Source organism: Coregonus lavaretus, assembly GCF_964263955.1.
Source record: "Coregonus lavaretus genome assembly, chromosome: 24".
Taxonomy (NCBI): Eukaryota; Metazoa; Chordata; class Actinopteri; order Salmoniformes; family Salmonidae; genus Coregonus; species Coregonus lavaretus.
The window spans coordinates 9,541,873-9,568,617 of NC_140011.1; the positions used below are offsets into that span (position 1 = coordinate 9,541,873).

General features: G+C 44.4%; 1 protein-coding gene across 1 annotated transcript in view; it reads right to left on the minus strand.

The window, feature by feature from the left end:
* Positions 1 to 26,745, minus strand: part of LOC311099389 (collagen alpha-1(V) chain-like) — a 140,575-nt gene that overhangs the window by 57,306 nt on the left and 56,524 nt on the right. Inside the window, 3 exon segments of the mRNA XM_084140090.1 lie at positions 13,089 to 13,251; positions 16,760 to 16,856; positions 16,859 to 16,972. Of these exon segments, the coding sequence (XP_083996216.1) occupies positions 13,089 to 13,251; positions 16,760 to 16,856; positions 16,859 to 16,972 (374 nt within the window).

The window sequence follows — 26,745 nt, forward strand, 5'->3', positions numbered from 1 at the left end:
GAGCGTCTGCTAAATGACTGAAATGTAAATGTACTATGAGAGGCGACTACTGTATCCTCAGGCAAGAGACGGAATGGACAAGCAGTGGTTTGGCTTAACCCAATAAAATAAATAAAAAGATCAGAGATTATAGGATCAGTAGAGGAGAGAGAGAAACACCCTGTATTTTCTGACACTGTCATGAATGCACGCACGCACGCACACACACACTTTACCAAGCACAAAAACAGCAATAGCTATATTTCATAGCCCTGGCGGAACGTTCAGAGACGCCCCAATTACAGGTCCTGACGGGACTGTTTTTCATCTGAACCTAAGCATCACGTATCCCATCAGACTGGTGTTTAACAGAGCACATCCAGACAACAACAGTACTACACACATACACCACACACACTGCCCTATAGCCGCCCTGTCAGCATCTCTCTGGGTTGAGGTGAAATACGACCTGTACTCCCAGCCAGCCTCAATGGAAAAACTGCTGCCTGTGTCTGTAAGTCATGGAGTAGCAGGACAAACACACTTTTTTTCACTCACATCCAACGAATGGCTGCCGGCCTATGTATGTCAGAGGGGGGATGGAAAAAGTCCAAGAAAGTTTTAAATTCAGAAAGAAAGGATCCAAATGAAATATAGAGGATGTGTGTATATGTGCCTGTATGTGTAGTATCTCAAAATACAAGACTATATCCTGCACTATTAGTATAGTCCAATAGATCAAGACATGCCCTGTCCACCATCCACCTCCCAGCCATTAATCAGTGCTGTTCCAGTTGTGCCCAGGTGGGGGCAGGAGAGGGTAGCACTTTATTTAAACTCCACGTAATAAAGCATTTATAATGGATTAGTAAATAGTTTATTCATCATTTATTGATTACCCCCACATTTGTAAATGCTAGTAACCTAATTATTCACACATTTATAAACAACTTTTAAAGTATTTAACAATGATTCATAAGATCATTCATAAGATGTTTAATATAGGTCCTTATAAACCATTTACTAATCTTTAGTTTTAAGTATTACATATTTTATAAATGTTTTGAGTGGCCAGTGTAATTTCTCACAAAAAGAGACATGCCATCGGTATTGTATTCCAAAACAGTCACACTGTTGTAATAGTGTGACGGTACTATTACAACAGTGTTGATGTGTAACTTCAGACACTCTATGCAGAGTAAAACACAGTTTCTAAACCGAAAATGCTAACATAAGTGTTTGATGCCACTGACTTACCAAAACCAGTGTGGATTGCATTCGCTCCTTAGAGCAGTCTAATCTTGGTTAACCCAGACCAAATTATTGCGTAACGATTGTAATTGGCTGATTCACACTTTGAGACGGAGGTCCAGGTTAAACGTACATTTTTTCTAATGTTCGCAAGTAATACCCCTTGATGTTTTTATTTTCTCCTCATGTGTCAGATTGTGGGCAGCAGAGCCAAGAGAGCAGGGTAGGACTATGGGAGGTCTTGGTTCACCTCTGCCTGCCTGGTTGCCCGTCCCATGTCAAAGCTCTTCTCAGCAGGTCTGGTCCCCCACATTATTTACATAGCCACCCCCGAGCTGCTGTCCGACAGACCCAGACCTCCACCAACACCAACCCAGAGCCCGACGCTTGCCTGTGCATTCTCCAACCTGACCACACTAACCAAACAACACACTGCACAGGTCAGCTAACTGCACTGCAGGGGCTATAAATCAACACACACAGAGGTAGAAACACACAACCGAAGGGATACACACACTCACACACACACAGAGGGAGAAAAGATCTCCCAGTGATCCAGGGGGGAAACGTGTCTGTCTCTGGGGTTAGATGACTGAACTGTGTTAAACTCAATATAACATCATATAATAACTCATTAAGAGCTAGCAGCTAGTGTGTTCTCACAAGGAGGCATCATAAGAGAAGGACAAGCGTGAATGAAGTAAGCTAACATACCAGTAAGGTTCTTGAATCTTGAATCATTCAGCCTCACTTTACCCCTTTTCAAAGCATTTCAAACTGTACCTGAGAGGTCTGCCTACTCTCTAAGAATAGAACGTCTATGAATAAAGTGAAGACCACCTGAAGCTATTCGTTTGGGGACTTACTTTTATACTGCATCAGAAACTGCGAAACGACACCGTATAGAAATACATTACACTATTCAATGGTCAACACAGCCATGAAACACTATATACCAGAGAAAGAGAGCACACAAGAGGACCTAGCAGTGGTATTCAAAGTTGAGGTCACGACCCCTAGTGGGGTCAGGGGGGAACTGCAGTGATGTAATGTTTTTTGTTTTTTAAGGCCTTTTCAGATTATTGTAAAGATTATTGTGTACAAACGTTTTTGAGAAAGATAATTAGAAACATTTAATTGTATTGCGTAAATGTATTTCTTGGTTTCTTTTCATTTAGAAAAGGTAATTAATTGAATGTCATTTGTTGATGTAAAAAACGATATTTACCGATTTTAAGGTTGTGTCATTAGATTTGGGGTGGGGTGGGTTCGCGAAAAATGATTGAGAAAAAATGGGGTCCCCAGTAATTCTGGCGGAACAAATTGGGTCCCTGCTGAAAAGGTTTGAATACCACTGACCTAAAACAACCCATTGGCATTGATTGAGGTAATGTCTGGGTATATAGCTTGGTCTATGGAGGCTCACAAAGTATGTTTCTTTACCATGGCTGCCATCATCACTGTAGTCTTTGGTCCTGCTCTACAGGGTAGTTCTAATAAGCCTTGTTGAGAGATGCCATTTAGCATCCGTTTAGTATCAGTCAACAACATGACTGCTTTTAGAACTACCTACTGCCTCTTTGTGACAAGCGTCTAGAAAAGGTTTGAAAAGTCTTTCAAAGCACAAGAAAATATACTTTTACTGGTATTTTTTGAGTACCTAAAAGTAGACTTTTATAAATATACTTTTTAGAGGGAAAGTTAGCCAACATGTCAGTTATAGTTAGATTTATGACTTGTATGCTGGAGTGAATTCAGCTTCATGACTGAGAGACCGCTGTTACAGTGGCTCTGCTATAAGGGCTAATAATAGAGGAACAATAAAACAGGAGCCTCGTGGAGTCCCAATGGAGCACTGGTTACATCACTGATGCCCCACCCCACACTACAGGCAATGGAAAATGAGTTAAAAGTCTGGGCATCTGAACCTGTATGAGGAACTCCTAACTGGCCCCACTGGAAAAGTGATGGGAGAGTTGCATGCACACCAAGCGGAATACAATATGCATGCACACCAAGCGGAATAAAATATGTATGTTGTATAGTTAATTCAATGTTTTTTCCTCTCACTTGTTGGCCTTTGGGACAAGAACTGGAGTCGACCATCTATCATTGACAAGTCTTCTTGATAGGAATTCTGCTAACTCACCTGTCAGTTGTCAATCTCTTTAGACGGAGTACCTGGAACTGTAATTACCCTGATCCCTATATCTATATTTCTATCTGTGCCTTTATTTATCTGAGGAGAGGTTATGAAATGCAGGATGGGCGAAGAGAGAGTGAAGAATGTGAAGAAGAGGAAACAGGACATGTGAAACTCCTTATAGCTCTGTAATAATCTGAAATTAATCCTCTTAACGAGCATCATGTGTTCCTGTGGTTTATTGCTTTTTCCTGGCTCACAGTACTGCTGCCACAGGAGTCCTACACCTCAACCCTGCCCTGGCTCTACCTCCATCGCTCCCCCTGTTTCAACCCTACACCTCAACCCTGTCTGTCCCTGGCTCTACCCCATTCACTTCACCTGTCTCACCCACATGAGCCCTACACCTCACTCCTGTCACCCCCCCCCCCCCCCCCCCCCCCACCCCCACCCACTGTCTCACCCCAACCCTAACCCCTGTTTCTGCCTTCCTGCTACCTCTGTCTACTCCTTTATGCCGCCATACCTCCAGCCTCCCTCTCTTTCTACCTCTGTCCTCCCCTGTCTTTCCCTCAACCCTCCCTCTGTCTTTCCTCCCCCTCTTCCCTGTCTTTTCCTCTCCTCTCCTCTCCTGCTCTACCTCACCCTCTCCTCCCTCCTCCTATGCTTCTTTCCACTTTCCTCTTCCCCTCTCTACCTCCCCATTCGTACTCCTCCCCCCTGTCCAGCCACCCCCATCCTGGGACAACCTATCTGCAGCACCATGGAAACTTCTGGATGATGTCATGCAATATGGCCGCCATTCAAAGGCTGACATCAGTGGAGAGAGAAGAGAACTCCTCATTCTTTCCAGGTCCAGGTCCTGGACCAAAAACCTGTCTCACGCTTACCTACGGTACCTATACCTCAGTCTATATCTGTGACTAGCCCTCTCTCTCTCTATCTATCTCTTTCTCTACCTCTGTCTCTCTTGACCTCTGTATCATGGTCTCTCTCTCCTTTTCTCTCGCTCTCTATCTCTCACTCTCTCTCTCTCTACCTCTGTGGCTCTCTTTCTCTCTCTCTGCATCTCTGCATCTACATTTCTATCATTCTCTCTCCTTCACCCTCCCTCTTTCGATGTCTCTGTATTCTCTCTCTTCTGTCCTCTCCCTCTTTCTGCCTCCCCCAACCCTTTCTCTCTTATCTCACTCTTATCTCCCCCTCTCTCAACATCCCTCCATCCTTCCTTCCCTACCTCCCTCCCTGTCTCTGTCCAAGTCCCTTAGAGAGCACCTTAGAGAGCTTACAGGCTGGATCACATCTGTCCTGTCTGTATTTGCTCTTTCTCTCTCCTCTGTCGCCACAGACATTTATTTCACATAATGTTGTTTCCTGTCTACCTGCCTGGCTGTCTGGGGATGGGCCTTACTTTCCTAGGTTTTTCTTGGCACGGACAATGGGAAACGACAGCGTTTAAGATCAGGGGACACGGTCTGCCGACGCCCTCGAAAAGGTATCTTTCTCTCTCACACACACAGACACACAAATGCACTCACACGCATACAGACACACAAATACACACACACACACACACACACACACACACAAATACACATGCCCTCACACATATACATATTCAGACATAAACGGACACACATGCACACACGCACGTGCACACACAAAACATAAAAAGAGCTTCTGATTAACGACTCTTCCTGCAGAGCTAATGATAATTACATTAAGGTTGAATAGAGATAACATAGCCATAACTACAGTACTCTATAACTCTGCAATGACTCTATAGCTAGATACTGTATCACACTGGCTGTGTAAATGATGTAACGCAATATAATCTTAAACGGTACTACTAGCTAACCCATACATTCACAGAAATACCACAGTCACACACGGTACGGTACTCAAACATAATTTAAGTGTCACGACTTCCTCCGAAGCTGCCTCCTCTCCTTTTTCGGGCAGGCTTCGGCGTTTGTCGTCACCGGCCTTCTAGCCACTGCCGCTCCTCATCTCATCATTCCATTTGTTTTGTCTTGTTTATTACACACACCTGGTTCATATCCCCTCATCAGTACCTGTATAACTCTTCCCTCTGCCCCCTTGTCTTTGTGTGTGATTGTTTATTGTGGAGGTTAGATTAGCTCGGTGGAGCTCCTTGTATTTTGTATCGGCTCCATCAGAGCGGGAGAAGGTGTCCGCCCTCGTCTCCTGCCTCTCGGGGAAAGACCTGAAGTGGGCCAACGCAGTCTGGAGTAAAGGAGGAGCCGCGTTGGACAACTACGGGGAGTTTGCTCGCCTCTTCCGGGCTGTCTTCGACCACCAGCCCGAAGGAAGAGAGGCGGGCGAGCGACTGGTCCAACTGAGGCAGGGGATGAGGACTGGCGCAGGACTTTGCCCTGGAGTTTCGTACTCTGGCGGCTGGGTCCGGGTGGAACGAGCGGGCCCTCATCGACAGATTCCGGTGCAGCCTGCGAGAGGTTGTCCGAAGGGATCTAGCCTGCCGGGATGCCATGTTGACTTTCGACCAACTGGTGGACACGGCCATCCGGTTGGACAACCTGCTAGCTACAAGAGGACGTCCTGGAAGTGGCCTGCCCGTTTTCACCCACTTCCTCTGAAGCTGCCTCCTCTCCTTGTTCGGGCAGGCTTCGGCGTTCGTCGTAACCGGCCTTCTAGCCACTGCCGCTCCACTCCTCATCTCATCATTCCCTTTGTTTTGTCTTGTTTATTACACACACCTGGTTCATATCTCCCTCATCAGAACCTGTATAAGTGTTCCCTCTGCCCCCTTGTCTTTGTGTGTGATTGTTTATTGTTGAGGTTAGATGAGCTTGGTGGAGCTCCTTGTATTTTGTATCGCCGGGATATTTCCCTGTGTGCCTTGTTGTCTACCAGTGTGCCTGATTTACGAGTGTTTGATGCATTGCTGCGTACTGCTGTGATTTACTCTCCTGCGCCTGACTCCTTCAAAATCATTCACCACAATAAGCAGCATATCTCAAACCACAATATGTCAATGTCAACAACCTAACCACAAACCACTCCAACATAACTACCACTTTACAGCTACAGTGGGGAGAACAAGTATTTGATACACTGCCGATTTTGCAGGTTTTCCTACTTACAAAGCATGTAGAGGTCTGTAATTTTTATCATAGGTACACTTCAACTGTGAGAGACGGAATCTAAAACAAAAATCCAGAAAATCACATTGTATGATTTTTAAGTAATTAATTTGCATTTTATTGCATGACATAAGTATTTGATCACCTACCAACCAGTAAGAATTCCGGCTCTCACAGACCTGTTCGTTTTTCTTTAAGAAGCCCTCCTGTTCTCCACTCATTACCTGTATTAACTGTACCTGTTTGAACTCGTTACCTGTATAAAAGACACCTGTCCACACACTCAATCAAACAGACTCCAACCTCTCCACAATGGCCAAGACCAGAGAGCTGTGTAAGGACATCAGGGATACAATTGTAGACCTGCACAAGGCTGGGATGGGCTAAAGGACAATAGGCAAGCAGCTTGGTGAGAAGGCAACAACTGTTGGCGAAATTATTAGAAAATGGAAGAAGTTCAAGATGACGGTCAATCACCCTCGGTCTGGGGCTCCATGCAAGATCTCACCTCGTGGGGCATCAATGATCATGAGGAAGGTGAGGGATCAGCCCAGAACTACACGGCAGGACCTGGTCAATGACCTGAAGAGAGCTGGGACCACAGTCTCAAAGAAAACCATTAGTAACACACTACGCCGTCATGGATTAAAATCCTGCAGCGCACGCAAGGTCCCCCTGCTCAAGCCAGAGCATGTCCCATCTGAAGTTTGCCAATGACCATCTGGATGATCCAGAGGAGGAATGGGAGAAGGTCATGTGGTCTGATGAGACAAAAATAGAGCTTTTTGGTCTAAACTCCACTCGCCGTGTTTGGAGGAAGAAGAAGGATGAGTACAACCCCAAGAACACCATCCCAACCGTGAAGCATGGAGGTGGAAACATCATTCTTTGGGGATGCTTTTCTGCAAAGGGGACAGGATGACTGCACCGTATTGAGGGGAGGATGGATGGGGCCATGTATCGCGAGATCTTGGCCAACAACCTCCTTCCCTCAGTAAGAGCATTGAGGATGGGTCGTGGCTGGGTCTTCCAGCATGACAACGACCCGAAACACACAGCCAGGGCAACTAAGGAGTGGCTCCGTAAGAAGCATCTCAAGGTCCTGGAGTGGCCTAGCCAGTCTCCAGACCTGAACCCAATAGAAAATCTTTGGAGGGAGCTGAAAGTCCGTATTGCCCAGCGACAGCCCCGAAACCTGAAGGATCTGGAGAAGGTCTGTATGGAGGAGAGGGCCAAAATCCCTGCTGCAGTGTGTGCAAACCTGGTCAAGACCTACAGGAAACATATGATCTCTGTAATTGCAAACAAAGGTTTCTGTACCACATATTAAGTTATGCTTTTCTGATGTATTAAATACTTATGTCATGCAATAAAATGCAAATTAATTACTTAAAAATCATACAATGTGATTTTCTGGATTTTTGTTTTAGATTCCGTCTCTCACAGTTGAAGTGTAACTATGATAAAAATTACAGACCTCTACATGCTTTGTAAGTAGGAAAACCTGCAAAATCAAGATGTTGTACTGGAAATGTGCAGGAATCTGACCAATTGAATTAAATGGCCCTGCCACTGAAATCAAATATGTTTTTCTTTGTTTTCCTGCTCACCACCTTTTAGCTGTAGCCTCTGGCCTCTAAACTCCATCAGACTAAAGTAAAGTAAGGGAACAGGGAGTGAGGGAGAGAAAGAGAGAATAAGTGAGGGAGAGAAAGGGGAGAGTGCTAAGCATCATTTGGAAACTATGTGGCTTATTTTCCATTTTCTGTCTGTGCTAGAAGCCTGTCCCGTCTCCGAACTGGGCTGGCAGACACAGAGCAGCAGGAGAGAAAGTTTAAACATCTTTCACAAAATGTCTGCATGTTCTGTTCCCAAGTTAACGGTTAGGCTGTTATTGTGGGTTTGGGTTGCTTGGGTTGCTGGATGTGATTTGTGTTGACTAGGAAGGATGCTATAGGCTACAACAAGAAGGATGCTCTCAATGGTACAGCTGTGGAATTTTTTGAGGAATTGAGGGCCCATGACAAACCTTTTCAACCTCCTGAGGGGGAAGGGGCGCTGTCGTGCCTTCTTCATGACTGTGCGTGTGTGAGCGGACCATTTAAAGTCCTTAGCGATTTGGTCACCGAGGAACTTGAAGCTCTCGACTCGCTGCACCGCAGCCGAGGGATTAACACTGAGGGGCCGTGGTCGCCCCCCGTTTCCTGTAGTCCACGATCAGCTCCTTGGTCTTACTGGCATTGCGGGAGAGGTTGTTGTTCCGGCCCCACTCTGCCAGGTCACTCACCTCCTCCCTGTAGGCTGTCTCATCGTCGCCGGTGATCATGTCAGCAAACCTAATGATGGTGTTTGCAGTCGTGGGTGAACAGGGAGTACAGGAGGGGACTAAGCACACGCCCCTGTGGGGCCCATATGTTGAGGTGATGTTGCCTACCCTCACCACCTGGGGTCGGCCCGTCAGGAAGTTCAGGATCCAGTTGCAGATGGAGGTGTTCAGTCCCAGGGTCCTAAGCTTGGTGATGAGCTTAGAGGGAGCTACGGTGTTGAACACTGAGCTGTAGTCTATGAACAGCATTCTCACATAGGAATTCCTCTTATTGAGGTGGGTGAGGGCAGTGTGGAGTGCAATTGAGATTGTGTCGTCTCTGGATCTGTTGGGGCGGTATGCAAATTGGGGTGGGTCTAGGGTGTCTGGAATGATGGAGTTGATGTGTGCCATAACCAGCCTTTCAAAGCACTTCATGATTACAGCTGTGAGTGCTACAGGGCGGTAGTCATTGTGGCATGAAACCTTAGAGTTCTTGGGAACAGGATTGATGGTGGTCATCTTAAAACATGTGGGCATTACAGACTGGGACAAGGAGAGGTTGAAAGTTACAGTGAATGTACCTGCCAGCTGTTCTGCGAACACGCCATGGAATACCATCGGGCCCCGCGGCCTTGCTGGTATTGACCTGATTAAAGACTTTACTCACGTCAGCCTTGGAGATCAAGATCACCCAATCTTCTGGGTCGGTGGCGGCCCTCAAAAATCTAATCAAATCAAATTGGCACGATGTTGTTATTGTCAAAGCATGCATAAAATGCATTGAGTTCATCTGGTAGAGAGGCATCGTTGGGCAGATCACGGCTGGGTCTTCCTTTGTAATCCATAATGGACTGTAGCCCCTGCCACATGCGGCGGGCGGCGGAGTCTGTGTAGTAAGATTCCATCTTCTTCCTATATTGTTGTTTTGCTCATTTGATGACTCTGTGGAGGTCATAGCGGGACTTCTTGTACTTGTTCCTGTCCTCAGCCATAGCCTCGTGGTTGTCTGCGATAGTCCTGTGTGCGGTAGCCCTGTCCTTTAGTGGTTAAGAGTGTTGTGCCAGTAACCGAAAGGTCGCTGGTTCTAATCCCCGAGCTGACTAGGTGAAAAATCTGTCGATGTGCCCTTGAGCAAGGCACTTAACCCTAATTGCTCCTGTAAGTCACTCTGGATAAGAGCGTCTGCTAAATGACTAAAATGTAAAATGTAGTGCCAACTGCAGTGTAAATCCAGGGCGTTTGATTGAGGAAGCAGCGAAACTTAACAGTGGGGACAACGTCATTTCCTAATGAAGATGGTTAGCTCGTTGATGTTATCGGCGGAGTCACAAAACATATTCCAATCAGCGCTAGCAAAACAGTCCTGTAGCATAATCTCTGACTCTGGAGACCATTTCTCAAAAGAGCGAGTCATGAGTAATTCCTGTTTGAGCTTCTGTTTGTAAACAGGAAGCAGGAGTAAGGCTACATGATCTGATTTGCCGAATGGCGGATGAGGGAGGGCCTTGTATGCTTGCTTGTTGGTACCCCTAGTGGCGATGGAGACGTGTTGATGGAAGTTGGGCATCACGTGTCATAATAACGCGGAATTAACATCTCCAGCAACCAGAAAAGCAGCCTCTGGATTTACGTTTTCCTGCTTGGTTATGGCCTTGTACAGTTCGTTAAGTGCCAGCTTGTTATTTTTCTTGTCCTGAGATGGAATGTATACAACAGTCAAGATAACAGCTGAAAACTCCCTCGGTAGGTAAAAGGGTTGGCATTTGACCATCAGGTATTCCAAGACGGGTGAACAATGGGTCGACACTTCCACCGCGCTCGAGTCAGCACTCCAGTTGTTGTTGATGAAGAGGCAAACCCCTCCCCCCCTCCCCCCCTCGATTTCCCGACTCCACTGTCCTTTCGGCACGGTGAATGAAGAATCCATTGAGTTGGATAGCCATGGGGAGTATCTTGTCCGAGAGCCATGTTTAAGAAAGGCAGAGAATATTGCTGTTTTGAGAGTCCCGTTGATAGCAAATGCGCGATCGGAGGTCATCCATCTTATTATCAAGTGACTGTACATTCGCCAGTAGAATGGAGGGAAGAGGTGGCCAGTTATCCCTTTGCCTTAATCTCACCAGGATCCCCCCTCTCTTGCCTCTGTAACGCCGGCACTTCCTCTTGGGTAGCCTGAAAATTGGGTCGGAATTACAGAAAGAGCCCTGGGCAGATGAGTCGAAGTCGAAGTTGAAGCCAAAATTGAGGTAAGTAACTGCCAATCTGATGTTCAAAAGTTATTGTCGGTTGTAAGAAATGAGAGCGGATACATTTCGAGAAAATAAAGTATAAATAAACTACAAAAGAATCACAAAATAGTGAAGTTGGGTCGGCGCTTGCAAAACAGTGGCCATACAGTACGGCGCCATCTTTTTCACACCACAACCAGACAAATATACCACTTATATCTGACAAATGTGCCAAAGTGATTGAAAAAAACTGTAATGTCAACGCCATCATGAACTACACCCAATACCAGGACATTTTTGCCAAAAACCTGGTTGTGGATCTTCCAGCAAGACAATAACCCCAAGCACACATCAAATTCCACAAATAAATGGTTAATTGACCACAAAATTAACATTTTGCAATGGCCATCTCAGTCTCCGGACTTGAAGTCCCATTGAAAACATGTGGTTTGAATTGAAGAGAGCAGTCCATAAGTGCAGACGAAGGATATCAAGGATCTGGAATGATTATGTATGGAGGAATGGTCTTAGATCCCTCCCATATGTGTTCTCCAATCTCATAAAACATTTGAGTAAAATGCTCAGTGCCGTTATCCTCGCAAGGGGAGGGTGCCAGAGTATTGAAAACAAGGGTGCCAATAATTTTGGTCATGACTGTATGTGTGCACATTGCACTTCAAGCATAGACTGCAGGTTAACAAAAATCATATAGCAAAAGAGTTATCCCTATAAAACTATTTATCAATCAAATAAGTTAAGTATCGTTGGGCTATATGAAGTGGATCGTAGAAGTTATATGACACATAGGCTGTGTTTACACAGGCAGCCCAATTATTATATTTTGCACAATTATTGGACTAATCTGATCTGATTGGTCAAAAGATCAGAATTGGGCAGCAAGTGTAAACGCAGACTATACAGTACATCCTTCAATCCCATATGAGCTGTTTTATGCCACATCCTCATATCCCTCTTTCCCTGCCAAACCTAGGGGATCCAGAAGGAGTGATGTCATAGTTGTTCCACATTGTCTGTTCTCCTCCAGAGAGAGCAGTGGAGGTCAGAGGTGAGTTGGAACAGCATCAGTCCCATCAGTCAGACTGTGTTTAATTATTATGGAGCGCTTCGCCCCTAATCCTCCTTATACAAGCACACGGATTAACCGAGCACTGTGACAGTACAAAGACAAAAGTACCCACTGTGGGGTGCGTGTTTTATTTTAAATTGGGTGGGGGGGGGGGGGGGGGGGGGGGGGGGGGTTGTGTGTGTGCATTTTTATATTATCCTTTTCACAGGCCTTAGTTTAAAAAAGAACAAAAACACTGTTGACATTATCAATAAGCAACAGTTGGAGCACTTCCTTAGCCACAAAAAAAGTAACAATCAAATGTTCAAAAACAATACACCACTTCATTTTTATCTCTCTCCTATCTCTTTTCTCCATCTCTGGCATAAGCAGCAGTATTACATGCTGTGATGATTGTTAGGTCTCTCCAGCTTTGATAACCCCAGGGCCTGGCTGTCACTTATCTCCAAATCATCAACCTCTCTCTCATCTCCAACCACAAAGCACAGCTTAAAGAAAGAGGGATGGAGGGATGGAGGGATGGAGGAAGGGAGGAATGGGGGGGGTGAACAGGCGTGACCAAATCTACCCTATCTGACTGTTGCCACGTGTTTAACGCCTCCCTTACTGTACACAAAGATGTGGCAGTGAGTTTAGATGGAGAGAAATAAATAGAGAGAGACAGAGAGAGAGAGGAGGGGGAGACAGTTGCTCAGACTACATACACAGTTATACACAGCTGTGCAGTTCCAGAGAGGTGTTCCCCACAACACTGTACCAAGTACCTGATCTAAATCTTCACAATAATAACATAATCCAGAATGAAACTCCAGAACAAAAACCTCTGAGCATTTCAACTGGCAGAGATGACGATCTCCTCACGCCTACTTTCCACTCAACTTAAGGTTTTAGATCACAAATCAATCAATATCACCATCAATCAATATGACTAAGCAATGGACCATTTAGAGAAGATAGCAAGACCTACCTCAAAGACTTCTTCATCAAGTATTCTAGTTCCGAAGACCACAATTCCTTTGGTGTCAATGATGGGGTGTGGGCTCCTGGACAGTTTCTGGGTGGTCTTCTTTTTACAGTCCAGGATGATGGTGACGGTCTGTTTGTGAACGCTGATGGCCACTCGGTGCCACCTGGGAAGAGGGACAGAAGGTTAGCTCTCTCTCTCTCTCTCTCTCTCTCTCTCTCTCTCTCTCTCTCTCTCTCTCTCTCTCTCTCACACTCTCACTCTCACTCTCACTCTCACTCTCTCTCTCCCACAAACACATTTCACTAGAGTTATACTAACTTTAAGATGGACAAAGGGTTAGCTCACACACATGTTTTTCACTACGCTACAGTTACTGGCTGTAGGACTTGTGAAATGCTGATATTATAACCATACAGAGGTATAGGGACGTTTTGGTCAGGATAGGGATGTATGCATGGGTTCAATGTCTACACATCCGAGGGCACTGTAACACACAAAGCTCAGATACTGTTGATCTGAGGAGGTTTTATTTTATGTATAATCCAAACAGTCTTGGTTGACTGGCTAGATAATAAATGATGTGTTACATAAACAGACAGCAGATTGAGATAATAAACACGTATGACCGAACACCTGCACAGAACTAAATCCCACAACGGTTCATCCACCAGACTCATCAAAGCTAGGCCAACACACACCTGCTTTCTGATTACAGAGAAGCAAGCAAGCAGCTACACTGAGTGCACATTACATTTGTTTGATATGGTGGTCCTCTGTAGTTCAGTTGGTAGAGCATGGCGCTTGCAATGCCAGGACAGTGGGTTCGATTCCTGGGACCACCCATACGTAAAAATGTATGCATACATGAATGTAAGTCGCTTTGGATAAAAGTGTCTGCTAAACGGTGTATATTGTATTATTATATGGTACAATATAACAGAGTCCTCTGAAGAGTGGCTAGTGTTATATAATGCAGTATGTGTATGACATTGTACAGTTGAAGTCGGAAGTTTACATACACTTAGGTTGGAGTCATTAAAACTTGTTTTTCAACCACTCCACATATTTCTTTTTAACAAACTATAGTTTTGGCAAGTCGGTTAGGACATCTACTTTGTGCATGACACAAGTAATTTTTCCAACAATTGTTTACAGACAGATAATTTCACTTATAATTCACTGTATCACAATTCCAGTGGTTCAGAAGTTTACATACACTAATTTGACTGTGCCTTTAAACAGCTTGGAAAATTCCAGAAAATGATGTCATGGCTTTAGAAGCTTCTGATAGGCTAATTGACATCATTTGAGTCAATTGGAGGTGTACCTGTGGATGTATTTCAAGGCCTACCTTCAAACTCAGTGCCTCTTTGATTGACATCATGGGAAAATCAAAAGAAATCAGCCAAGACCTCCGAAAAATAATTTCCAAATGCCTGAAGGTACCACGTTCATCTGTACAAACAATAGTACACAAGTATAATCACCATGGGACCACGCAGCCGTCATACCGCTCAGGAAGGAGACGCGTTCATTCTCCTAGAGCTGAACGTACTTTGGTGCGAAAAGTGCAAATAAATCCCAGAACAACAGCAAAGGACCATGTGAAGATGCTGGAGGAAACAGGTACAAAAGTATCTTTATCCACAGTAGAAACGAGTCCTATATCGACATAACCTGAAAGGCCGCTCAGCAAGGAAGAAGCCACTGCTCCAAAACCGCCATAAAAAAGCCAGACTACGATTTGCAACTGCACATGGGGACAAAGATTGTACTTTTTGGAGAAATGTCCTCTAGTCTGATGAAACAAAAATAGAACTGTTTGGCCATAATGACCATCGTTGTGTTTGGAGGAAAAAGGGGAATGCTTGCAAGCCGAATAACACCATCCCAACCGTGAAGCACGAGGGTGACAGCATCATGCTGTGGGGGTGCTTTGCTGCAGGGGGGACTGGTGCACTTCACAAAATAGATGGCATCATGAGGAAGTAAAATTATGTGGATATATTGACGCAACATCTCAAGACATCAGTCAGGAAGTGAAAGCTTGGTCGCAAATGGGTCTTCCAAATGGACAATGACCCCAAATATACTTCCAAAGTTGTAGCAAAATGTCTTAAGGACAACAAAGTCAAGGTATTGGAGTGGGCAACACAAAATCCTGACCTCAATCCTATAGAACATTTGTGGGCAGAACTGAAAAAGCGTGTGCGAGCAAGGAGGCCTAAAAACCTGACTCAGTTACACCAGCTCCGTCAGGAGGAATGGGCCAAAATTCACCCAACTTATTGTGGGAAGCTTGTGGAAGGCTACCTGAAATTTTGACCCAAGTTAAACAATTTAAAGGCAATGCTACAAAATACTAATTGAGTGTATGTAAACTTCTGACCCACTGGGAATGTGATGAAAGAAATAAAAGCTGAAATAAATCATTCTCTCTACTATTATTCTGACATTTCACATTCTTAAAATAAAGTGGTGATCCTAACTGACCTAAGACAGGGACTTTTTACTAGGATTAAATGTCAGGAATTGTGAAAAACTGAGTTTAAATGTATTTGGCTAAGATGTATGTCAACTTCCGACTTCAACTGTATATAATAGTTTACAAGCTTAATTACTTTCCTTTTATTTTTGGGATTTGTGTGTATTGTTTTGTATTGTTACGTATACTGCACTGGTGCTAGAAACATAAGCATTTCGAAGCATTTCGCTGTACCTGCGATAACATCTGCTAAACACACTGAGTGTAAAAAACATTAAGAACACCATCCTAATATTGAGTTGCACCCCACCTTTGCCCTCAGAACAGCCTCAATTCGTTGGGGTATGGACTCTACAAGTTGTCGAAAGCATTCCACAGGGATACTGGCCCATGTTGACTAATGCTTTCCACAGTGGTGTCAAATTGTCTGGATGTCCTTTGTGTGGTAGACCATTCTTGATACACACTGGAAACGATTGAGCGTGGAAAAACCCAGCAGTGCTGCAGTTCTTGACACAAACCAGTGCGCCTGGCACCTACTACCATACCCCGTCAAAGGCACTTTTGTCTTGCCCATTCACCCTCTGAATGTACACATACACAATCCATGTCTCAATTGTCTCAAGGCTTAAAAATCCTTCTTTAACCTGTCTCCTCCTCTTCATCTACACTGATTGAAGTCGGTTTAACAAGTGACATCAATAAGGGATCATAGCTTTCACCTGGATTCACCTGGTCAATCTCTGTCATGGAAAGAGCAGGTAGGTGTTCATAATGTTTGTACACTCAGTGTATGTGTACGTGGCCAATTACAATTTGATTTGATTTGATTTAGGCAGAGTGATAAAGTATGCAGTAGGCCTACTATGGTTTATTTTATTTTATAGTATGGTATCAGACAAGGTTAACCTACCTTACCTTTCATTGGCCAGGTTGAGTCCTCTGAAGAGGGGATAGTTTGACTATAAAGTACTATAGTGTACTATGTAATGATATCATTTACTATATAATGACATAGTAATACTGTATGTGGAATGAGGGGAACCTACTTTCCGTTGGCCAGGTTGAGTCCTATGAAGAGGGGGGGTACTTTCATATACAGTGCTAAACAGTACAGTATAACTTTAGTGTATTATATGTCAAAATATTAGACAGGTAAACATACTAATACCGACGTAGTACGTACTTTCCATCAGCCAGGTTGAGTCCCCTGAAGAGGGGGTAGTCCTCTGGGCTGGGTTTGCCTGTGTGGTCCTCATACAGGAAGACAGGGGAGCGTCCACCTCCACCCCCAGCTGCTGGATGCCCTGCTCGTTATACACAGACATGAGGAAGGACTGGGAGCCCTTCTTAGGCTTCACCGTAGCCAGGATGGAGAAGTCCTCAGGGAACACATCAGCTGGGGAGGGAGAGAGAGAGCGAGAGAGAGAGAGAGAGAGAGAGAGAGAGAGAGAGAGAGAAGAGAGAGAGAGAGAGAGAGAGAGAGAGAGAGAGAGAGAGAGAGAGAGAGAGAGAGAGAGAGAGAGAGAGAGAGAGAGAGAGAGAGAGAGAGAGAGAGAGAGAGAGAGAGAGAGAGAGGGGGCGGGAGGTTATAATACACCAGTTCATGTGGTCCTCTGTAGCTCAGCTGGTAGAGCACGGCGCTTTTACATTACATTACATTACATTTTAGTCATTTAGCAGACGCTCTTATCCAGAGCGACTTACAGGAGCAATTAGGGTTAAGTGCCTTGCTCAAGGGCACATTAACGTCATTTAGCAGACGCTCTTAGCCAGAGCGACTCACAAATTGGTGCGTTCACCCTATAGCCAGTGGGATAACCACTTTACAATTGGGGGGGGGGGGGGGGGGGGGGGGTGAGTGACTCCGCTTTTAACGCCAAGGTAATGGGTTCGATCCCCGGGACCACCCATACACAAAAATCGATGCACGCATGACTGTAAGTCGCTTTGGATAAAAGTGTCTGCTAAATGGCAACATGCTGAATATGGAGAGACAGAGGACCACACACCTGCCTGGATTTGATGAAAAGCATTGTTTTCAAGAGAGTAACTAATCATCTAAGTAAAATCCAAATGTACAGTCCATCAAATAAAAGGTGTACTGCACCGAAAACTGTACTATCATAATCTTCAAAGGCACACAGTCAAGAAATTGTTATGTACTGAACCAGACAGAGGAAACGGGGAAGATGATGAACATGGGACAGAGGAGACGACAACGTCTTGGACAGAGGAGACAGAGGAGACATCGTAACAACGTCTTGGAGCATCTAAAACATACAAGAGCTCATTCCAACCCTCCACCACTGCCCAGAATGCTGAACAGAACACCACTGAGACAGGAGGGATGGAGAGAAAAGTCTGGAAGAGAGAGAGAGAGAGAGAGAGAGAGAGAGAGAGAGAGAGAGAGAGAGAAAGTAGGACAGGAAGGAGTACACGGTAATGAGAATAGCATGTGGTCCCTGGGTGGCTGTCGAAAACACTTTCCCACTTTCCCAAACCCCTCTCCTCCTCTCCTCCTTTCCTCTCCTCCTCTCCAAGACCTGATCCATCCACCAGACATAGAGACAGAGAGGGGAAGCAAGAGGGATTAAAGGAGTACTTACAGTACAACAAAACAAAGGGGGGAAAAGAAAGAGTAGTGAAAGGGAAGTTTCAACCCCCTCTCCCCCTCTTGAGGAGCTCCCGCCTCCCACTTACCTTCATCCCTCCCTCCATCCCTTTATCTGCATGTCTAGTTTAAACTCTCCCTCCATTTTGTGAACGCCAGCCACATCTGTGAGACATACGCCCTGAGAGCAAGGCCTTGTGGGTCATTCTCAGCCCACCAACAAGGAGGAGGGCCTTGCTTCCTATGGGGCCCTCACATACATGTGCAGGTCAGACTCAGTCACCGCTCATAGCTCCCACGACTAGAGAGCTGCTTTTGTTTTAAGGGGAAATGAGAGAAGCAGCCTGCTGAGTTTATTGAAACCATCATGATCAACCATCATGACTGAATTAAGTCTTAGCATGTTAGTTGTTTTAGCAGAGTGGATTTCTAACTACAAAGGAAGAATCTGAGAGTGTGGAGCTAAAGTTATGGTGTACTACTAAACTAGCATATTGTTGGGATATATTTGCTCATTTAGACTGAGACTGAGGTTAGTAAATTCTGCAGTTGAGACGTAAAATCGTCCTATAGCTTTGTACACCTCTCCAAGTTGACAATTTAAGGAACTCCAGACTAATAACTCCTAGTCTGGGAAGGGAAGATCTTTCCAGAACATTTGGATCAGACAGTAAAAGAGAAGCTAGGGCCGGGGCTGTGGTTGCTGTGGTTTTATAGCACCTCACAGGCCCTAACCCCCTCCCCTAGTAATGGAACCCAGGCTGTGGTCACCGTTGAAACTCAGCATTAGAGCGTCTCTGTCTCAGCCAATCAGAGGGCTCGGAGGCTAAGGTGCCTTGACAGGGGAGCAGTGGGAAGGTTCCGGAGCCTGAGGTTAGGAAGGAGCAGAAAGACACTGGAGAGAGAGAGGGGTAGTGAGGGAAGGAGGGAGGAAAGGAAAGAGAGGAGTGGAAGGAGCTCTAGTCACTGATGGAAAAGTCTGGTTCTCATCATCAGATCTTTTCTATTTTCTCCACTTTCTCTCTCTCCTCCTCATTGTCTGTCAATCTCTCTTTTTCTATCTCTATCTGTTTCTCTTTTTCACTCAGTAAAGACAGAAAGACAGGCGTATAATAACTTCATGCGGTGTCCACAGGTCTTGGCGGTGCATTCCAGAGGAATTATCTTTGGCTCAGAGGGAGAGAGGCAGCAGCCGCTTGAGTTTGAGTGGCAGATGCTTTGAGAGCAGAGCCGAGCATGATACGAAGAAGAAGAGGAAGATGAGAGCAGGCTACAGTAACAGTTGCCAACTTGCCACTGGTGCATTCCTCTACCGCTCAGCTGCAGAGACCTGGGGAGGAGGAAGAGAGGGGAGGAGGAAGAGAGTCCTCAGACAACCGTTTGGAGCAGGCTAGCTAAACGCATCTCATCTCAGCAGCACAGGGAATGGCAACATCAGAGCGCTCGCTCATGAGAAGAATGATGAGACGTACATTTACATAATTTAGCAGACGTTCTTATCCAGAGCGACTTACAGGAGCAATTAGGGTTAAGTGCCTTGCTCAAGGGTACATAGACAGATTTTTCACCTAATCGGTGGCTCAGGGATTCGAACCAGTGACCTTTCAGGCACATTTACATTTTAGTCAATTAGCAGACGTTCTTATAAAGAGCAACTTACAGTAGTGAGTACATACATTTTCGTACTTTTCGTACTGGCCAAATGCTCTTAACCGGTAGGCTACCTGCCGCGCAAACTGACAGAATAGTTTTGGGGTGACAATAAGGTGAGAAAGAGAGAGACTGGGTTGAATCATTCCTTATTAACAAAAAAACACGACCAGGGCTGAAAGTCATTCCCATTAGCTTGGTGTGGAGTTAGCTCTCAGCTCTGCTGTGTTTATGAACTGTCTCCTCTCCTCCTTAACTCTAGGGACCTTTCACCCGGCTGTTACTGTGGGGACTGACATGGCCTCAGAGAACTTTCACCATGAGAGGGATCCAACTAGTGGCAAGAGGGAGGGGAGGAGAGGAAAAGGAGGAAGGAAAGCGGAAGAGAGAAAGAAAAGGACAACATTTTCGGATGTCAGAGCCCATTCTCCTGTCTCTCTTTGGCTGTTAATAGCCATGGTTATGACAGGCTCCTGTGTCTAGGAGGAATGTCCTCCTTCCTGACCCCCTGATGCCCACACTGGGCCACCATGGGACTGGATGACCCCTACTGCAGACTGTACGCACAGGTGTGTGTGTGTGTGTGGGCATGTGTGTGTGTGTGTTTGTGTGTTTTTGTTTAACTATCCTTGTGGGTACCAGAAGTCCACACAATGACAGTAAAACAAGGAATATCCGGACAAGTGGGGACGTTTTGCCAGCCCCCACGAGGAAAAATGCTATTTTAGGCTTAGGGGTTAGGTTTAGGGTTAGGGTTACAATTAGAGGTAGGGTTAGAATGAAGGTTAGGGTTAGGGGTTACGGTTAGGTTTACATTTTGGGTTAGGGGTTTGGGGTTAAGGTTAGGCTTAGAGTTAAGGTTAGGGTTATGGTTAGGTTAAGGGTTAAGGTTAGGGTTAAGGTTAGATTTAGGGTTAGGGTTAGGGTTTAGGGAAAATAGGATTTTGTATGGGAATAAATTCTTTGGTCCCCACAAGGATAGCAATACAAAACTGTGTGTGTGTGTTTGTGAGAAAGAGAGAAAGAGAGAAAAAGAGAAAGAGAGAAAGAGAGAAAAGGAGAAAAAGAGAAAGAGAGAAAGAGAAAAAGAGAGAGAGAGACTAGAACTACCATATACATTTTTTTTCACCTTTATTTAACCAGGTAAGCCAGTTGAGTACAAGTTCTCATTTACAACTGCGACCTGGCCAAGATAAAGCAAAGCAGTGCGATAAAAACAACAACACAGAGTTACATATGGGGTAAAACAAAACATAAAGTCAAAAATACAACAGAATATATATATACAGTGTATGCAAATGTAGCAAGTTATGGAGGTAAGGCAATAAATAGGCCATAGTGCAAAATAATTACAATTAGTATTAACACTGGAATGATAGATGTGCAAGAGATGATGTGCAAATAGAGATGCTGGGGTGACCTACTTTAAAGCAAATGATTGGTTCCCAACGCTGTCTAAAATTGGGTATTTTTCCACACCATGAGGATAACTGGTGCCAGGCCTGCCAGTAAGTGTGTGTGACAGAATGTGTGTGTGAACGTGTCTGAGAGAGAGGGTGGTGGTGGGAATGGTAACAGTAGCAGTAGTGGAGCCAGTGGCAGACAGGCTGGTTTACCCTGGCAGTGCCAGCTACCTCCACCGTCAGACAGGAAAAGTCTGTAAAAGTCTGGGAATGCCAGGCCTCAAAAACAGAGGCTCTCTGAGATTACTTCCTGACCCCCCAAACAGCCAATCCGATGACTCCCAGACACCCCTATCAGCCAATTAGATGCTGTGGATGACTTACATCCTGTTTCAGCATCCAATCAGTGTGATGGGTAATTCATCAGTAAAGTAAATGTATAAGTAACAGTAAAATACCATTATATTTTAGCAATCAATAATTAGGACAATTTAATTGGTGAATAGCCTGGTTATAATTTGGTCATACTAGCACAGATCAGCTGGATAAGTGCTGTAGCTAATAGCTGTGTTCAGTAGTTACTGGTCAAAGAGGGGAGATCAGTTTGGTTTGCCACTGTGTCTCCGGTTTCGCTGTGCTGGCATTCCTCTGTGTCTAACTCCACACATCTGCTATGCACTCATTCCCCTTTCCATCTCAGTTTTTTCACCCTTCCACCAAACCATACAGCACTTCTGAGAAATACTCAAAGCTCTGACCCAGGGGGCAGAATGAGGGCGCCTGGGCAGTTATTAGCTCTGCCAGCTGTCAGTCAGTGTGCTCTGCGTCCAGATAGGTCAGCTTGTAAAAGTGAGATAATGAGTCTACCTTTCATCACTGGCTTTAAGACCCCTCTTCAACATGAAAGGAGCAACATTCCACATGTATTGACTAAGGGAATGTACATAATAGAAGATGATGATGTGTGTGTGTGTGTGTGTGTGTGTGTGAGAGAGAGAGAGAGAGAGAGATAGATAGATAATTAAACTGGGTCCAGTTTAAAGATTAGACAGTAATGAACAGCATGTCATCTCTAAAAAGAAAAAGGGAAAGGTAGAACATCTGTATTAATCAATCGGACTCCAGTCAGATAGACTGAAAGACTGACATCAGTGGCGCAGAATGATGACATGGCTTCCCTCAGCTTGTCAATTATCCGTTGCATCTTCTCTTTGAGCTGTATGGCTACCACTACTTTCTCTTTGTGTATGGTTACCACTCCTTTTTTCTCCTCCAAACTGGGGAGTCAGGTAGTGAAGAAGGTAGGAAGAAGAAGAGAAAGAGGAGAGGGAAGAATTGAGAGGAGAGGAGACCACCCAGCTACTACAGCCAAGACATAGCCAACCACTGTGAGATAAAAGTCACTGTGTGGGAGTGGTGGTGGGACTACATCACTCTTTCCTTACAGTTTGTAGCCCACTGATGTTGCCAATTGTTCACCCTGGCTAACCCTACTGAGTGTGAGAGAGAGACACCTACAGTTAGGGTTGCAAAGGGAGGGTATATTAGGGGAGAGTGGGGTAAGTTGAGCCACCCTTGTTTCTAGGAAACCATACACAAAATGTATAATTTGACCAAATATTTAGGAAGATGTCATAATTTCATATAGTCTGTGAAGGAAGAAACCACATGGAAAAAGTGGTAAGCAAGTTAGGTCCAAAAAAATGATTTTCACCAAGCCAAATTAATTTATTGTGTTAGAGATATCATGATTGTTGTATCTAAATCAAAGTAGATAATTTTAAGAATGTTCTATACATCAGTTGTGGTCTCTATAAGCTTCAATATGAGGTCCTAAACCTAGCATGAAAGTGGATCTTTGTAGCTGTGCGGGCTAATATAGTCCAAATGTTTGCCTTGGGGTAAGTTTAACCAATGGCAATGGGGTAATTTGAGACAATGGTTGGAACAATGGCACGTTCAAGTTGCGCAAATTGAAGTGTTTCACTGGGATCAATGCATTATCGCTGGGATATGAGGTAACAACAGGGCCTATGTTAAAAGTGTTTTATAAAATACACAGTGTTTGTTAGGTGTTAAGCCTGTGTTAAACAATGCTTAAATGATTAAAATACAAAAAAGCAATTGTGATTGTGTTGAATTGTGTTTGGGAAATAAAGATAAACATGGTTTTAAAAAGGTAGTGGTAATATTTAATTCAGTACAGAAATGTGTAAGTGGCTTAACTTACCCTGTCCCGCGGCTCAATTTACCCCATACCTGGGATAACCTGTGCCAAGAGACCACTTTTTGGGGGACAAACTATGTTTTAAAAATGGTAATGTTTACATGAATTCTGATTATTTCCAGGGATAAACAACATCCTGAAATATATTTAGATATCGTTGTTAGAAATAATACTATATTTCCCTTGATGGAGTGATGCTGAATGTAAAAAATGGCTCAACTTATCCTACTCTCCCCTACTGGAAACTTTACCAGTAAACTACCAGAATTGTTTTAACAATTTAAAGAGTTTATGTAATTTATCACAAGACATCTAGTGGCCCTTTCGGGTACTTCAGATTATCACAGGTGTCTGTAATTATCTCTGGCCCTGTGTGTGGTCTTATCGCATGTAAAATATATAACATAATCAAATAAGATGATTTAAACAAAATAATTACAAAGCTGTAAAACATTATCCTAAATATAAACCATCAACTTAGTGAATCCCATTGGTGTTAATATGAGGGTTTCAGCAAGAAATATCCTTTATATTTGTTTTTACACACTTTTATTTATTTTACTATGTCAATATGTCTTTATTGTAAATGTGTTGGTGCCAAAATGGTGACAGTTGTGAAAAAAGTAAATAGTTGGAAGAGTTGCAGTGTTAATTCAAAATAATGCCATTGTTGATTAGATGCTTTTTTCATTAATTAGGCTATTTTCTCTTGAACCATATGGTCTATCCAATAGAAACTCATGGACAATATGGACACAGATATAAAAAAAGGAATACTATATATGAATATTGTTTTATTTTTTATTCAAGTATAAATTACCAAAGTTGCCATAGATACTCACTAATGTTCAGTCTTTGGTTAACAAGATCGACGAAATCCGGGCAAGGATTTCTTTCCAGAGAGACATCAAGGCCTGTAACATACTTTGTTTCACGGAAACATGGCTCTCTTGGGATATTCTGTCAAAATCGGTCCAGCCAGAGTTCATCGCGCAGACAGGATTAAATATCTCTCCGGGAAGAAGAAGGGCGGAGGTGTGTGTTTCATGATTAACGACTCATGGTGTAATTGTAGTAACATACAGGAACTCGAGTCCTTCTGTTCACCCGACCTAGAATATCTCACAATCAAATTCCGACCGTATTATCTCCCAAGATAATTTTATTCGGTTATAGGCACGGCCGTGTATATCCCCCCTCAAGCCGATACCATGACGGCCCTCAAAGAACTTCACTGGACTTTATGCAAACTGAAAACCACTTATCCTGAGGCTGCATTTATTGTAGCCGGGGATTTTAACAAAGCAAATTTGAGGACTAGGCTGACAAAGTGCTATCAACATATCGACTGTTGTACTCGCGCTGCCAAAACCCTCGACCATTGCTATTCGAACTTCCGGGATGGTTATAAGGCCCTCCCCCGCCCTCCTTTCGGCAAATCTGACCACGACTCCATTTTGCTCCTCCCTTCCTATAGGCAGAAACTCAAACAGGAAATACCCGTGCTAAGGACTATTCAACGCTGGTCTGACCAATCGGAATCCACGGTTCAAGATTGTTTTGATCACGCAGACTGGGATATGTTCCGGGTAGCTTCCGAAAATAATTTAGACGAATACACTGAAACGGTGACTGAGTTTATCAGGAAGTGTATAGGTGATGTTGTGCCCACTGTGACTATTAAAACCTACCCTAACCAGAAACCGTGGATAGATGGCAGCATTCGCGGCAATCTGAAAGCGCGAACCACCGCATTCAACCATGGCAAGGTGACTGGGAATATGGCAGAATACAAACAGTGTAGCTACTCACGCCGCAAGGCAATTAAACTGGCAAAACATCAGTATAGAGATAATTCAAAGGCTCAGACACGAGAAGTATGTGGCTGGGTCTACAGACAATCATGGACTACAAAAGGAAAACCAGCCACGTCACCGACACCGACGTCTCGCTTCCAGACAAGCTAAACACATTCTTCGGCCGCTTTGAGAATAACACAGTGCCACTGACGAGGCCCACTACCAAGGACTGTGGCCTCTCCTTCTCCGTGGCCGACGTGATTAAGACATTTAAGCATCCCTAGCCGCGTCCTCAGAGCATGCGCAGACCAGTTGGCTGGTGTGTTTATGGACATATTCAATCTCTCCCTTTCCCAGTCTGCTGTTCCCACATGCTTCAAGATGGCCACCATTGTTCCTGTACCCAAGAAAGCAAAGGTAACTGAGCCATGTGGCACTCACCTCTGTCATCACGAAGTGCTTTGAGAGACTAGTCAAGGATCATATCACCTCTACCTTACCTGTCACCCTAGACCCACTTCAATTTGCTTACCTCCCCCAATAGATCCACAGACGATGCAATCGCCATCACACTGCACACTGCCCTATCCCATCTGGACAAGAGGAATACCTACATTGGGGAGAACAAGTATTTGATACACTGCCGATTTTGCAGGTTTTCCTACTTACAAAGCATGTAGAGGTCTGTAATTTTTATCATATGTACACTTCAACTGCGAGAGACGGAATCTAAAACAAAAATCCAGAAAATCACATTGTATGATTTTTAAGTAATTAATTTGCATTTTATTGCATGACATAAGTATTTGATCACCTACCAACCAGTAAGAATTCCGGCTCTCACAGACCTGTTAGTTTTTCTTTAAGAAGCCCTCCTGTTCTCCACTCATTACCTGTATTAACTGCACCTGTTTGAACTCGTTGCCTGTATAAAAGACACCTGTCCACACACTCAATCAAACAGACTCCAACCTCTCCACAATGGCCAAGACCAGAGAGCTGTGGAAGGACATCAGGGATAACATTGTAGACCTGCACAAGGCTGGGATGGGCTACAGGACAATAGGCAAGCAGCTTGGTGAGAAGGCAACAACTGTTGGCGCAATTATTAGAAAATTGAAGAAGTTCAAGATGACGGTCAATCATCCTCGGTCTGGGGCTCCATGCAAGATCTCACCTCGTGGGGCATCAATGATCATGAGGAAGGTGAAGGATCAGCCCAGAACTACACGGCAGGACCTGGTTAATGACCTGAAGAAAGCTGGGACCACAGTCTCAAAGAAAACCATTAGTAACACACTACGCCATCATGGATTAAAATCCTGCAACGAACGCAAGGTCCCCCTGCTCAAGCCAGCGCATGTCCAGGCCCATCTGAAGTTTACCAATGACCATCTGGATGATCCAGAGGAGGAATGGGAGAAGGTCATGTGGTCTGATGAGACAAAAATAGAGCTTTTTGGTCTAAACTCCACTCGC